This window comes from Vanellus vanellus (assembly GCF_965231255.1).
Source record: "Vanellus vanellus genome assembly, chromosome: 1".
In the NCBI taxonomy this organism is placed as follows: domain Eukaryota; kingdom Metazoa; phylum Chordata; class Aves; order Charadriiformes; family Charadriidae; genus Vanellus; species Vanellus vanellus.
The window spans coordinates 11,207,213-11,222,171 of NC_138905.1; the positions used below are offsets into that span (position 1 = coordinate 11,207,213).

A 14,959-nucleotide genomic window follows, 5' to 3' on the forward strand; every position below is an offset into this window, starting at 1 on the left:
AAGAGACAGAAGACCCAGCTCTCTTGTCTCTTATGCTGGATTTGCGACAGGGTAAATTATTTATGAAAATGTAAATAATATATCTAGAAACTGAAATTAAAGAGAAAAGCTTGATGCTGAATTAATACTTGTTACTGATACACTGAACTGAGAAGGCGGCTTTGATACAAAATAAATTTCATATTTTTGCAATAGGAATTTTTATTTCTCACAGACCACCATGGTCAAATGAAAGATTCCCAGTAATTTCAGTAGAATCATAGAATAGAATAGAATAGAATAGAATAGAATAGAATAGAATAGAATAGAATAGAATAGAATAGAATAGAATCATTTAGGCTGGAGAAGACCTTTAAATCATCGAGTCCAACCATAAACCTAACACTGCCAAGCCCACCAAGTAGGTGCAAAGCAAACTTTCAAAGCTCCTTCACAGGAAGGTCTTGGTCAGATATGACAGACATTAAATTTAGAATAAGGTGAAGTAAGAATGAAGAAAGATTTATTTTCATGGTTTGTCATTCAAGTCTATATTTAAGTGCTTAAAAAATAAGACTTGTCAGCTGTAATAGAACTTTAGGAACCTTAATGCAGATAAATTATATGACTATATGCAGTGCAACATTACAGTGAAGTAAACCCCACATTTTTAAAATACTGTTTGAAACGTGACTGCCTACGGAAATAGTATAATCATCAAATGTAAAGGAATTGATCACTTCAGAAACTTTAATGGCTTTTAAAAATTTCATGATGAAACTACGTTTGTCCTTTTTTTTCTGGATTATGGAAGGATGAAGAAATATCAAGAAACTTGATTCTACTAGCATTATTTTTAAGTCAATCACACTTTCCTGTCAAAGCTAGTGGGAACTCATTTGAGCACAATTACTCGCATCCATATGTTTGTAGGATAAGGTCCTAGAAGATAGTAAGTTATCCATGAGCAAGCAATGTGCCCTTGTTGCCAAAAAGGCCATAGGAATCCTGGGCTGCATAGGGAAGTGGCCAGTAGGTCGAAGGAGGTCATTCTCCCCCTCTACTCTGCACTGGTGAGGCCACAACTGGAATACTGTGTCCAGTTCTGGGCTCCCCAGTTCAAGAGGGACAGGGAACTGCTGGAGCGAGTCCAGCGAAGGGCAACTAAGATGATTAAGGGCTTGGAGCACCTCCCTTATGAGGAAAGGCTGAGAGAGCTGGGACTCTTTAGCCTGGAGAAGAGAAGGATGAGGGGAGACCTTATTATGGCGTACAAGTATCTCAAGGGTGGGTTGAAGGAGGATGGAGCCAGGCTCTTTTCAATGGTTCCCAGTGACAGGACGAGGGGCAATGGGCACAAGTTAGAACACAGGAAGTTCCGTTCAAATACACGGAAAAACTTCTTTACGGTTCGGGTGACAGAGCAGTGGCACAGGCTGCCCAGGGAGGCTGTGGAGTCCCCTTCCCTGGAGATGTTCAAGACCCGCCTGGATGCAGTCCTGAGTAATGTGTTCTGGGCAATCCTGCTTTAGCAGGGGGGGTGGGCTAGATGGTCTCTAGAGGTCCCTTCCAACTCTGAAACTCTGTGATTCCGTGATTTCTAAATATTCTGTGTCTATATTAAATATCTGGTATATAAATGCATTTTTAAGCCATAAAAAATTAGGTGAAACAGAAGGGTGAGTAAATAGTAAAAACCACATTACCCCTGGAGTAGGTCCTGCATTCTTTTTTTTCCCATGGTCAGGGTGGCATTGGCTTCCTAAGTTTCAGATTCAAAAAAAGGCAAAAATTCAAATTAATTTTGAAGGAATACTGTTATTGGAGTCCAACTTTTCTCAAAACGGGGCCCTGGTCCAAGCTTGCTTGTAAATCCTGTAAAGCTTGCAGGCTGCACTTGAGTTGCCTGTCACAGCTCTGAGTCTTCCCACGAACGCCACACAGGTACCCCTTGCTGAGCTCCGTTTTCCAGGCCTGGCTGGTACTCAACACATCAGTCAGCTTGTTTGGAGCTAAGCCGGGTATTTCTCCTCTATGCTGCAGCTGCGTGTAGACACCCCTTCTCTTCTTCCTCCCCGAGTTTCAGTGAGCTCCACAGACATTCACTTGCACCTAAGCAACGTTCACTGTAGGTTTGCCTTGCAGAGTGTCTTGTTATATGGTTGTAAACAGCACAGTAGATTTGATGCTTCAAATATTGCTGTATTAAAACATGGTGATATTTTCTCCAGCATCTTTTTTCACATTTCAGTTATTGTTATAGCATATTAGTACTGAGGAAACAGCCACAATCTGGACCTTATGGTACAAGGTGGGGTGCCAACCCACCCATGCATCGCACCATTGCATTGCTAGCCATGTGTTATTGTTGTTGGAATTATTAGTAGCAATAATTATTGCCCTAAGGGTTTCTATGAATGATGGAGCATCAGAAATGCAGATTTATGGAAAATCATACTAATGATGAAAGAAACATTCCTCTGTAACCCTATGCTTTTCTATTTTTTATTTTACGTTATTATTCTTTGATCTTTCTTTGTCTCCTGTACTTTATATTGAAACAATTATTACGGTTTGAGAGACCCATAACAATTTATTGCCATTTAGTCATTCAATGACCCCTCCCCACGCAGGAGGGGGAATAGGGAAAAAACAAGGAAACCCAGGGCATTGAAATATAAACAGATTTAATAGAATAAGACTAGATAATTAACATTGATAACACTGAAGAACCAATATTGATCCCGATACCAATATAAAATATACAAGGATTATACTCAGCCAGTTACATCACTAGGCAGCTGTGCACTCCCAGCAGTGGACAGCAAATGTCGGATACTGCAAGTGCTATGGCTTCGGGGGGGAAGGGAAGGGCTCAGGAGTCCAGCACCAGGGCAAGACGTTCTCAGAATCACAGCCATCAAGGAAGAGAGAGAGAGCTCCTCAGCAAACTTTCTAAATTATATTGTATGTGACATTCAAGGTACAAAATAATCCTATCCTGTTGGCCGGTTTGGGTCAAGTGCCCAGGTCTCTCTCCTCCTCATCCCTGCACCCGACAAGCTCGAAAAACACAGAAACATTGAAACCCACCTACCATAGCTGGCTACAAAGTAAATATTTTCACAACTTCAGACACTAGAGTCTTCTAAAAGTGCATTTTTCCCAAGTATTAGAAGAGAAATTAGTTGTGTCACTCAAACCAGGACAACAATACATCTGAGGGAGAGTGGTCTTGCTTATTCTTACCTACTGAAACCATTTCCCAGGTGGGTTTGCACAGTCATTTGCACCCTTTCTTGCCCTGACTGACATGTGCATCCCTTTCTGCTTGCCCCCTTCAGTGAGAGTGGGGAGCATCTTTTTCTCAGCTCCTTGCTCATGTCTTGGTGGGCAGTGTGTGGGCCTCTGGGGGAAGCACAGCTGGGAACTGAACATGAGCACATTTCTGTTGAGCAGAGATGATTTGGGTGAATGCTGGATCCTTCAAGTAGGGAAGGAGCCAAGTGGGGCATTTCCATCCTTTATTCTGAAGGGGTGTTGCTGGAATGTTAATCCATCACTGTGTTGCCCACTGTGAGGCTGTAGGTGTTTTGGGGCACAACTGGCAGAAGAACATGCAGTTTGTGGATCTCAGCAGAGTTTAGGCATGAACTCATGACGACCTTCAGAGTCCTATCAAAAAGCAGAATCAGTGTATTTTGGGGAATATTCATGTTGAATTCATGCCTTCTAGGTACTGGCTAATGCTACCCTTAAACAGTGTGTATCCCCAGGAGTGAGGACATGCCTTAAATTACAGTCTAAGAAATAAATCTGATCTGGCCTTGTGCAACCTGAACTACTACACATTTCCAGCCTCTTTCCTCTGTGAATTTCTCCAACCCTTTACTCTGCTCCCAACGTCTTCTCTTCTTGATGCCTCCCATGTAAAGCCAGACCTCTGTGTCACGTGCTCATGACGCTGCAGCTACTCGTCACACCTTGCAGCAGAGGCCATCAGGGCCTTTATACTGCTACAGGAGAATGGAGGTGCCCAGCTGAGCAGTTATAGCTGTGTATCTCAAGTGTTTCCACTTGATGCATCAAAACCATAAAGCCTATGGAGACCTACAAATGCTGGGCCACAGGTACTCTTCAGACTGTTTGAGTATATAGGCTGCAGTATCATTTTAGAAATTGCTATTTCAGACTTGCATCCAAACCCTGAATCCTACATATCTACAGGTAGGTGGATAGGTGAAGACAACTGGGAGCTCTTCCCACCAGCTCCAAAGTGCCAACTCCAATCCAGAAACAATGTAGCTGAGTGACTGCATGATTTACAGATTGCAACCGAAATATCGTGCTGGCATGGAGCCTGGGCAATGTGAACGCTCAATTCTTCATTTGTGGATCTCAGCTCTGGTCCTTTTACCACCTTTAGAATAGAGATGAGCACTTTTCTGGTTTATGGAAATTGTTGTGAGTTAATACATTCCAGATGATGTGACCCTTAAATAGAATGATCGTGAAAACAAGATGAATACCGGGTCTGCTCTTTCATTTTCACCTGTTGGACTAATAAATATATAAAAACAAAAATATAATTACATAGTTATCTTTAATTAAATATATAGAGACATTTAAAAAGAAAATCAAACAAAAATAACAACCCACGTATTGAAAAGAAAATCAAAATTGTCACTGAACTTTGAACCGCTTCAGTAAATAAGCTAAGAAATATTTCCCTGCATTACTTTCTCCATTTGCAGGGAGAACGTATAGTTGCCACAGAGACTGGTATCCGCGAACACGGGTAAAATAAGGGAAAGCAGAGGGAATTTGTCCTCCGAATTTTCAAAGGAATCTGAGATGGACCCCTGGGTTAGGGATGCGGCTGGGGCGGGGATGAAGCCCGAGGACCCCCGTCCCTCTCCCCGGGGCCCGCTCCCCAGAAGCGTTTCGGGGTCCCGCCGGGGACGGGACCCTGCGGAGGGCGGGGGCGGCCGCGCCGCTCCAACGGGCTCCGCTCCGCGGGGGCGCAGCGGCTGCGCGAGCGGCACCGCGCCCCGGAGCGCTCCTAAGCCACCAGCGCAAAGAGCGACGTTTATACATATACAAATATATATATATATATATATATATATAAATGCAGCCCAGCCTGGTGGCACACGGGCTGTGCGAGGCTGCCGCTTAACAGGGAGGAGGAATTAAAATAAGACACGAAGCGGTTTTAAAAATAGCGTGCGGGGAGGTGCGGCACGCCGCGGGGGGAGGCGGGGGGAGCGGGGGGAGGCCCGGCCCGGCCCGGCCCGGCCCGGGGAGTTCCTCGGCTGCCTTGTAAGGAGCGCGGCCGCCACAGGGCCCGGCGCCCTCCCCCGCTCCCCGCCCCGACTTTCCCCCGCCGGCGGCGGCAGGGAAGGCAGGAGCCCGGAGCCATCCGCCCGTCTCCAACTCTCTCCCCATCTTTCCTCATCTCCCCTCAGGAGCCCCCACCCCGCCTGCCTGCCGCCGCCTCCTCCGCCTCTTTCTGCTCGGCAATCGGGGGAATAAATCAGGGAAGGACCTACACAGAGTGAGCGGAGATCTGTTACAAAAGTAGCCCTGATGGCGGCGGATCAGATGAAGCCGGAGCTGCTGCTGGAGTAGCAGAGAGTAGAGTATCTCTCTCGCTCTTCCTCTATTTCTTCTCTTCCCCCTCTCCACCCACAGATCTCCATCGTTTCTCCTCCTCCTTCCCACCCTCGGCCGCGCTCCCGCTTCTCCGCACATCTCTGGGCTGCGCCTCCTGCGAGGGGGCGGGTGGGGGGTGGTGGTGGGGGGGGCAGCGGAGGAGGCTTTAAAAAACAACAGCCCCCCCCCACACCACCACACACACACACAATAATTGAATTTATTATTATTGCCGTCTCGCCGACTTGGGGAAAGGGGGATCGATCTTCGATCAGGAAGATGGCTGCTGGCTGGCTGCTGGTCTTTAGCCTGACACTTTTCCAGTCCCTGGTGATGAACCACTCCTCGGAGGGACCTTTCCCTTCGGCCACCACGTAAGTCCCCTCGGGGTCCGGGGTGTGTGGGTGTGTGTGTGGGGGGAGGGGGGGGTCGCGGCCGGGCCGGGGGGTTACGGCGGCATCTCTGTGCCGGGGAGAGCGCGGCGCCGGCGAAAATACAAAGGGAAATAAAGTAAGTCCGGGAGGAAAGTGGCGGTGAGGTAAAATTGCAGGATTTCGGCTGGTTTTTGCTTAGGAAGGAGTGAGGGTAGCGGAGGGTCCCTCCGGGGCGAGAGGAGTGCCCCGGTGGCGGTACTTTTGAGGTGAGGGCTTCGCCTCCCAGCGCCGCTCCGCCGCGGCTCCCGGCTCCGAACACCCCCCCGCCGCCTCGGCCGCGCTGAGAGGAAAGTTTCGAGTTACACTGAGCCCGCCCCCTCCTCCCACAAAGGCTAGTTCAGCCTGGCCGGAGTTTTAACACTATTTAAAAAAAAAAAAAAAAAAAAAATTAAAAATTTAAAACTTTAGCCATTCCGTCAAAATTCACGCAAAAGGCAGATTTTTTTTTTTTTTTTTCCCTTCGCCTCTCTGCGGCCGGCGTGTGAGACAGGGCGGGCGAGCATCGCCTTGGAGTTTCGAGCCTGTGCTCGGGCTCAGCCCGACCCGGCCGTGTTCCCGCGCACGCCGCGGCTGTTTTGACAGTGGCGGGGTTCGGTTTCTGTCCCCGGAGGCCGCGGGGGAAGGAGGGGGGGTGGGGGGGGGGTGCTGGGTGCGCGCAGGCGTGTGCCACACCGGAGGGGCTTCGGCACGCCTGAAGCTCCCCAAGTACAGAACTGTCTCCTTCAGCGCCGGCCTGGCGATCCCTTCCTGCTCCAAAATCCCCTTTGCCAGGGCTGAGGGATGCCCTCGGTGCCAGCAGGTCTCTGGTTCGCGTGGCCGTTAAGAGAGAAATCTTTAAAGCATTAGCATGAAAGTGTGGCCCAGAGCAGGGCAAAGAGCACGTAATGTAAGTACGCAATAAAAGAAAGGCAAAAATAAGACAATACATCATATTTGAGATTCGCCTTTAGATTGAAAAAAAAAGAAAAAATTAAACAATAAACCCACACCAAAACACTATGGACTAATGACTGTGTCTTCTCCCTTTTAATTCTTGCTTCCTCGCCTTATTATTTTTATATTCTTTTCTTTTTTTTTTTTTTTTTTAAGCATTTACCTTAGTCCCTGAATCTGGGTTAAAGCTACCAGTTGGTAACTTTTAAGTGGATGACTCACTTTAATGCATTTTACATAAGAAAACCAGTGTTAATGGTAGTCTTCCCTATTGTGTAACGCTGGGAAGAATTTATTGCCCTCGTTCATCCTGTGTAGAAGGATGAGTTTACAGCAATTACCAGCAATGCATTTTCACCAATTAGTACTGTTGGTAGGTTGTTATAATTGGATTCAGTTCTGAGTATCGGTTCCATTATGAAAGACTCAAAGGGATGCTCGCAGTATTAAATGAAAGAAAGGAATAAGTGTAAAATAACCACTTAATATCTTCTAAGTTGAACAAATATAGCCTTTCATTGAAGGCAAAATTATCTTTTGAAATGTTATCGTTTTGCAGTTTATAAAGGTGTGGCATGTAGAAGCAAAGTGTGACAAAATACAAAGCCAGGGCTTTTTAACTCAGTGCTTTTCTTGTGTTTGAGCTCCTGTATTTACTGTTTTTTATTGAGCTGATAAAGTTCTCATACACAATTAATTACATTACATAGATTTTTCTAGTTTTAAAAGAGAAGGAAATGTGAAAACCAGTCAAATTAAAATAACACTGTACAAAAAGAATATTGTATAATTTCGAATAGAAGTCTAGACCGCTTTTTAGCCTAACGCAACATGATATTTCCTTAAAACTGTTTTTGTCCCTCTGTCCATGTTTGCTAATTCCCTTCAGAATTTACCTTTGCTGCTAGTCATGATAATTGAAATTGTCAGCAGGGAAACATATTACATAATATGACTTAATTATAACTATACCTATGATTAAGTAATTCAGAATATGATGTTAGTCAATAGCATTTCCATGTTCTACACAATCTACTTGCTGTTGGCTTTCTTTTTTCTCATTATTATTCCGTTGAAATATTGTACAAACAATCTATAGTGCCTGTCCATCCTTCATTGTAATGTTTCCCCTTTAAAATTAAATCAAAGTGTAAATAATGCTTAGTTCATTTAGAAGACAGCACAACAAGTTGATGCAGGAAGAGCTGCTTTGCAAAAAGTAATGATGTAACAGGTGTAAGAGAAAACAATTTTTGGATTCTTTTTTAAGTCTTGACAGAGGTGTTTTGTTTCTTACTATAAATTAGAATGGGGAAGAACAAAGAGAAGTGACGCAAATGCCCTTAATGTGAAAGATTTTATATTTTAAGAACAGTAAAAATAGGAAAAAATCACAGGAGAAGAGAATAAAGAAAATAAAAGGTATTAACAATTGAAGAACTGAAGGTTTGCTGATATCATGTTCTTAGCTATCTGCTTTCTCCCCATTATTTTCAGTCTTTTTTCCTCTTCGTTAAAAAGTCGGTCTGAGGAAGCAGTATTTCCCAGCTGTTGTATGAAAAATGTGCATATTCAGGTCTATATAGTTCATGATTTCATCAACAACTCATTATTGTACAATCACTTTTCCTTCAGTCATCTGTTCCTTCTGCATCAGTAAATATTTTAACATGTGCTTTTACTAAAACATTCAGAAGTCTTTATCACCAATACAGTAGTATACAAGTATGAAACAGTTTTAGCAAAAAATGCTGAAGATTTATGCAATGCCCGTTTGATAAAATCTCAGTCATCTGATTAATTTTATTTCTCTGACCAGGCAAAAAGTCTCTGATACATTTACACAGCAATGCATAGAGAATTTCAAGTGAAGGATTGTGTTGTATAAAATGAGAACCTTAATTTTTCAGTGAAAATCTGAGCAGGTGGTATCATTGTATTTGTTGCTTCCAGGGGTGGAATATCTCACCACAAATACTGAAGATTTTTTTTTAATGAACTGTTTAAGTATAGCAGTAATTATGTCTTGATCTTTAGCTATAAGGCTTAAGTACTGATTGATACATATTACGTTTCATTAAAATGTATCATTTTCATTGTATCATATATTAGGGATCTATTATATATTGGTACAGGATATCTTGCTCTTACTTTTAACATAGCAACTCCCAAAACCTCAATGATACATGCAACACAACAGATATTTTGCACTTATATGAGAATATTGCTGAATGTAGTACTCCTGTCACTATAACTACACTACTGCTAACACAGTACGCAAAGCAATTCTTTCTTTGTAGCTATATATATTTATTTATCATCTGCATCTATACAGACTTCAGAAAAAAAAAAAAAAAAGCTATCAAGTACATGTAGTTTGTATGTTTCCTGATAAAGGTAACATAGAACTCACCCTATTTCTGTTCTTTTCTCTCTACTGCATCAGTCTTGAGTTTAAAAATATGCTGTAATTCTTAAGTATACTTTTGACAGAGTATGTCTTAGCAGTGTTGATATTTTTACTGATAGTGGGTAATGTACGATATAAAGATGTACCTGCTGCTTCCTGGTGAGAAAAATGTCTGTACTGATTAAAAAAGAAAAGAAACCCCAACCAACAAAACAAACCAGATATTTTAATTTTGATGAACCTACAGATGAAGCCTTTCAATGTCAATGGTACTGTTTCTGTAATTGCACCATTCTGGATATAACTTCATGGGTATTTTTAATTTATTTTCTCTAATTTTCCTCCCCCATTCATTTTCTCTATTTCCTTTATCTTTTATCCTTTTTTCCTCCTCAGTCACCTGTTCCGTATGTAGAGATTAAATTATGCATTACATTCGAGACAGATCTGCTACTTAGACAAATTGGTGTAAACCATCTGAGGGTAAAAATAATATACAGAGGATAAAAATAATATACATATGAACAGATATATATTTATGCAGGCAGGAAATTTTTAGAAAAGAAGTTGTGTATTCCCATTTTTTGTTTGCATGAATCATCCTTGCTGTTTCGGTGTCATTAGGACAAGTCAGGGAAGTCTATATGAGTCATACGAATTAGGGCTCACATAACCGGGACATTCATATTTTTGGTTTCTGCACATGGACCTAACAAGTGTAGGTCTTGCTGAGAATGTAGCTGGACTTGGTGCACAGCATCGCTTCCTATATAAGATCAGTGACCGAATGTAGATAGAAGATATTTATTATGTGTTCTTTTCATCTGTTTCCACTGTCAGACTTAGGGATTTTGACACCTCTCATATACATATAATCTTATTTTTAGCATAAAGTCTGTGATAGAAGAATGCCAATTTTATTGCTGATGTTAATTAGAAAAGACAGCCGCGTTAATGGATTGTAAAATATCAGGCTCCTGCTCATTTGAAAACTGTATTTTCCAATCTATTTAAAAATCTTCATTATTAGGAAAAAAATAACCTGCTGAAGTGTACGTTCATATCAGTGAACTGGAAAGAAAGCCAAAAGATGTAATCTACTAAGAATCAGGGAAGAAAACACCTCTTAGTGTTTTCTCAGCAGCACATGTCTGAATGCTGAGCATTATGCAAGATGTATAGACCCACTGATATTTTAAAAAGTATCACTCCCATCCATTCTTCTAGTAGAAACATAGTTAAAGACAAGTGTGTAGCAGCTTGTTGAATGGTGTTGGTTTCTTTTTGTGAGTGTCTCTGTACATGTGGTGGTGATAAATGCAAATTATTTGCATCCACAAAGCATTTTTCTGGTTTACATATTTTATGATGTAAATTGTGAATGGGCATTTTTTATTATTGTTTTCTTTTTTTTTTTTTTTTTTTGTTTCCTTCTTAGACATTTATGCTGGGGCCTCAAAATTAACAAATTCTGTAGATTTACATTTTATTAGGTATGCAAATTCAGCTGAAAACGGCAAAATAGATACTGATCATAAGAGATGAAATTTCATTGAATAAATCAGCATTGTAGAGGTTCTTGCCATCTTTCATTTTGCAGTGATGCTATTTTCAGAACTGCATTGCTCATACCCTGCGAAATTATTTTATCCAAGAATTCAGCTGCTAGAAAGAGAGCTGGAGCTTGGCAGCACATTAGTCTGAAATGTATTCATTGTTAAATAGAAGGCCTGTTGTACAGATCTTAAAAATATTTATCTAGCAGAGCATTTTAAATTGATGGAAGCACGGTCAAATTATTATTACTTTAATCTTTTGTAACAAAGAAACAAAATAGACTATAGTTGCCCACTGATAGCTGTGATCTGACATGCTTATGCCGTTATTCTTCCCTTCTGCGAGCATCCTTTACCCAAGGTAGGATTATCTTCTAGACCAATGTTTGACTTAAACCACTGCAAGATAGGGGTTGCAGTTGAGGAGCATTTTAGTAGTTTAAGAGAAAAATGACTCATTCTCTCTGTTGTTGAACATAGCAGAAGCAGAATTGGGCCCCAGACTGTTTCGTACTTCTTTGCAGCAATACAGGAGCTTTTGATCCCTATATGCTTGGGATGGATGTCGTGCTTAGAGTGCTTATAAAGATCTTAGAGACCAAAGCTGATACTATGGACTACAGAAAATGTTGTTTTCTAGCATCTTGTTAAAATATCTGCTTTAACAGAACAAAAGATTTACCAGAACGTACCACTGGAATAAAATTGTTGGACCATAGCTATAATTTGGTAAAGCCAGATGTCATCCTTTATTTATGTCTTCTATGCATGCTGAATCAGACTTCTTGAAAGAAGGAATGACAGCTCAGTGTCCTCGGTGTCCAGGTAAAACATATCTAGCACCTTGAAAATACACAGAACTTAAGAAGTACAAAATAATAACTGCATTTCTGCTCCTACCCCTGGGCAGCACCTGCGCATTGTGTCTTAGATCACTCTTAGCCCATTCCTGCATCAGCTTTCTCATTCCATCTCCAGCTGCTGCAAGACAGGTATCAATGAATACTTAAATGATTTGCCTTTGAGACTACGGCTCTGATTTATTTCTCTTGTTGAATCTATTAAATAGCTCAGCTTTTCTCAAATATATGTTGAGCAATGCTCTCTTCTGTGGGATCAGACCAAGAGCTGGATTTTGTATCGGTTGGGCCGTTGCTTACTATAGCAAATTGGTCATTGCTATTGCAGAGTGTTGGGATTCTTCTTTCCCTCCTGATTTCCCGTAGTAAAAGAGAACTGGAATCAATATTGTTTGCAGAATACGATTTTTATGTCAAGCACTACTGTGTAACGCCACTACTGTGTGGCTCACGTTTAAGTTGTAAATATGTAATACTGAGTGAACTCACTCTCAACTGACTTTATACTTCAGCAGTGTTCATGGGTTGAATATTCTCAATTTAGGGCCAGACTATGCTGCTGAAACTAAAAAGTCCTGTTGATACTCTCGGAAAAAAAAAATCCAGTGTAAAAGTGAAGATTTTCAAAATATGCCTCAGCAGTTTTTAATAGCTAAAAATTAATGGCGTATGCCTGCAGCTATTCCGCTCAAGAGGGATTTGTCTTTTCCTTCTCCGGTGCTTTCCAAACTATTTTTTGACCTACTCTGCTTCTAAGCAAACTCAACGTTTCACACCTTCCTTCCTCCCAGACTTAATAAGTTTTCAGGGTGAAATGTAAAATATACTCCCTTTTTCACAAGCACACTGTGACAAGAACATGGCTCACTGTTCGGTAACGTTACATTAATGATGTTAGGGAAAGGACCGCGTTTTTTCGCTTGTGTCCCTCCTTACACCACCTTTCTCTGAGCTCCAACAGCAAACCGAAGATAGCCGAATTTCTATTCCTTGTATAATATTTGCTAATTATTTTCAAAGATTCTAACAAGTTTATGAAAAAGATTGACATTATTTTGCATCAACAAATCAGCAAGCTTTTGCAGCTAATTACAGTAATTCAAAATCAGACTTTTTTTTTTTTTTTAATCTGAGGCAGGCCTGAAATACCCATAGAATATGAATGTGAAGTTATAATATTGCTGACTATTATAAAAAATGTTTTATTGGATTTTTCACCCTCTTTTTCAATTACATTCCCACTCTTATTTGAGAGTTGGTCAGGACGAGAACTATGATCCCACTTTGTAACAGATTTTCTATACAGTGATTTAAGCACTTTTCATATTTGAATTTTCCTTTGTTTCTCCAGAGTCATGAATGTTGATCCAGGAATGCAGAAAGAGAAGGATTTTTTTTAACGAATGTGTCCTGTGGATTATATTGGCTAAGAATAATTTTTGGCACAGCAATCAGTATCTTTAACATGGAGGTATATACTGGATCAATAGTCCTTTTTTCAGCCCTTGTGCATATAAAGCTTCAGTTGAAGTCTACGAGCAAAGAATCTCAAATTTATCCATTATAATAAATTCTGAATCACTTTTGAGCTGATTTGTGAAGTAAATAACAACACGAAGGAGTTGCTTAGTCCACAGTCTAGTTTTTGTAGCAATCAGATGATAAATTATGTTAATTTTTATTTAAAGGAGGAAAGCTAAACTCAGTTCATCCAAAGAATTTTCTAACTTAAGTGCTCCTGTTTCCCCTGTGCAGCTCCCCACTAGACTGATCTAAAAGCTTAAAACATTCCCCTGAGATATAATCTCTCCCTCTCTTATCTTTACTGGGACTTTTATTATATTTTGCAAAGCATGGACTAAATCTTCTTTCAAGTAGGCATAAAAATAAAGTTGTAAAAGTTCTCTGGGTAAGGGTGTCAGGACTAAGTCCTAAATCAAGGCATGCCATTCTTCTCAATTGTCACTTTTAATACTGTGCTGCATTTTTCTTCCTGCACTAAGGTAGTCTTAAAGAAACCGGAAAAAGGGAAGCATTCTTAGTTCTTGGAAGGAGTAGAAATTTGCCACACCAGGCTTGTGTTGATTCTTGATTAGAAATTCCAACTTTTTCCATAGGAGGAAACTGAGTCACGGGGGCTGTTCTGTCAAAGATTACTAGGTGAAACATTTTGCAGTCTGAGCTGGAAGAACCGTGTTTATGGATACCGCGTGAAAGAGGACAGTAAAGAAAAAGAGGTGACTAGAAGTATGAATTGCAAAGTTAGGGGTTTTACTATTCCTTCCCCCACTCGTACAGGTGAATATTGTACTCCTGCAAATCCATCATCCCATTAGACTAGTCAGAATATTGAGGAATAAATTCAACAGCCCATTTAAAGACAAGTTTTGATTTACGATATTCTGATGTGGCTTATTTTGTAAATGGCTAAATCATTTTTCCCCCCAGTATGGATTTGAATAGTCTATTTGGTAGAGGTCTTGTGGATTTTGAATAGAGCCCTATACTTGGAGGTTCCCCTCTTAACTTGGGGAGTGCTCTGCCCTGTGACATATGTTGATACTCTGTTTTGTGGGTTTAATCCAGAAATGCGGTGGATTCTAAGGCAGATGTTAATAAAGATGATGGGTTTTTTTGCAGTATATCTGATTTCTTTTAGTAGATTGAATTAGAATAAAATATAATACATAGTATTCTGTTCTTCAGTAAGTATTTAGGATAATTCTTGTAGAGGTTATTGAATGTCCATATTTTCTGTAAGCCCCCTATGTATTATTTCTACACCTAAATGTAACAAATCCGTTACACTTTTTTTTCAAAGACAGGTTAAAGTGAAGGGACATACATGTAGGAATGCATGGTGACGGAAGATGAAGCAATGAGCTTTCTTGCACCATCACCTTCTGTGGAAAGTTATCCTTTGTTAGGATGGTTAGCTCTGTGTGTCTTTCCTACTGCAGCAAGTATTTCTTGATCTGAGACTTTTCTCATAAATGAATTCGGTGGCACTAATTCTGAGGAAAAAAAAAAAAGAAAAAAGAATAGAAATAGAAGATAAAATAGGCTTTTTAATTTACTTTTATTTAATCAGAAATATTCTGATTTTGCTTTCTGTGATGTACATCCTGAATT

The 14,959-nt window shown here is 40.8% G+C and overlaps 1 protein-coding gene across 5 annotated transcripts in view; it reads left to right on the top strand.

Annotated features, from left to right (window-relative positions):
- Positions 1 to 5,836: 5,836 nt before the first annotated feature.
- Positions 5,837 to 14,959, top strand: part of CACNA2D1 (calcium voltage-gated channel auxiliary subunit alpha2delta 1) — a 437,732-nt gene continuing 428,609 nt past the window's right edge. For all 5 annotated transcript variants that reach the window (XM_082498408.1, XM_082498409.1, XM_082498410.1 and 2 more), the window contains exon 1: positions 5,837 to 6,008. In XM_082498408.1, the coding sequence (XP_082354534.1) occupies positions 5,914 to 6,008 (95 nt within the window). In that variant the 5' untranslated portion in view covers positions 5,837 to 5,913. The remainder of the gene's footprint in view (positions 6,009 to 14,959) is intronic.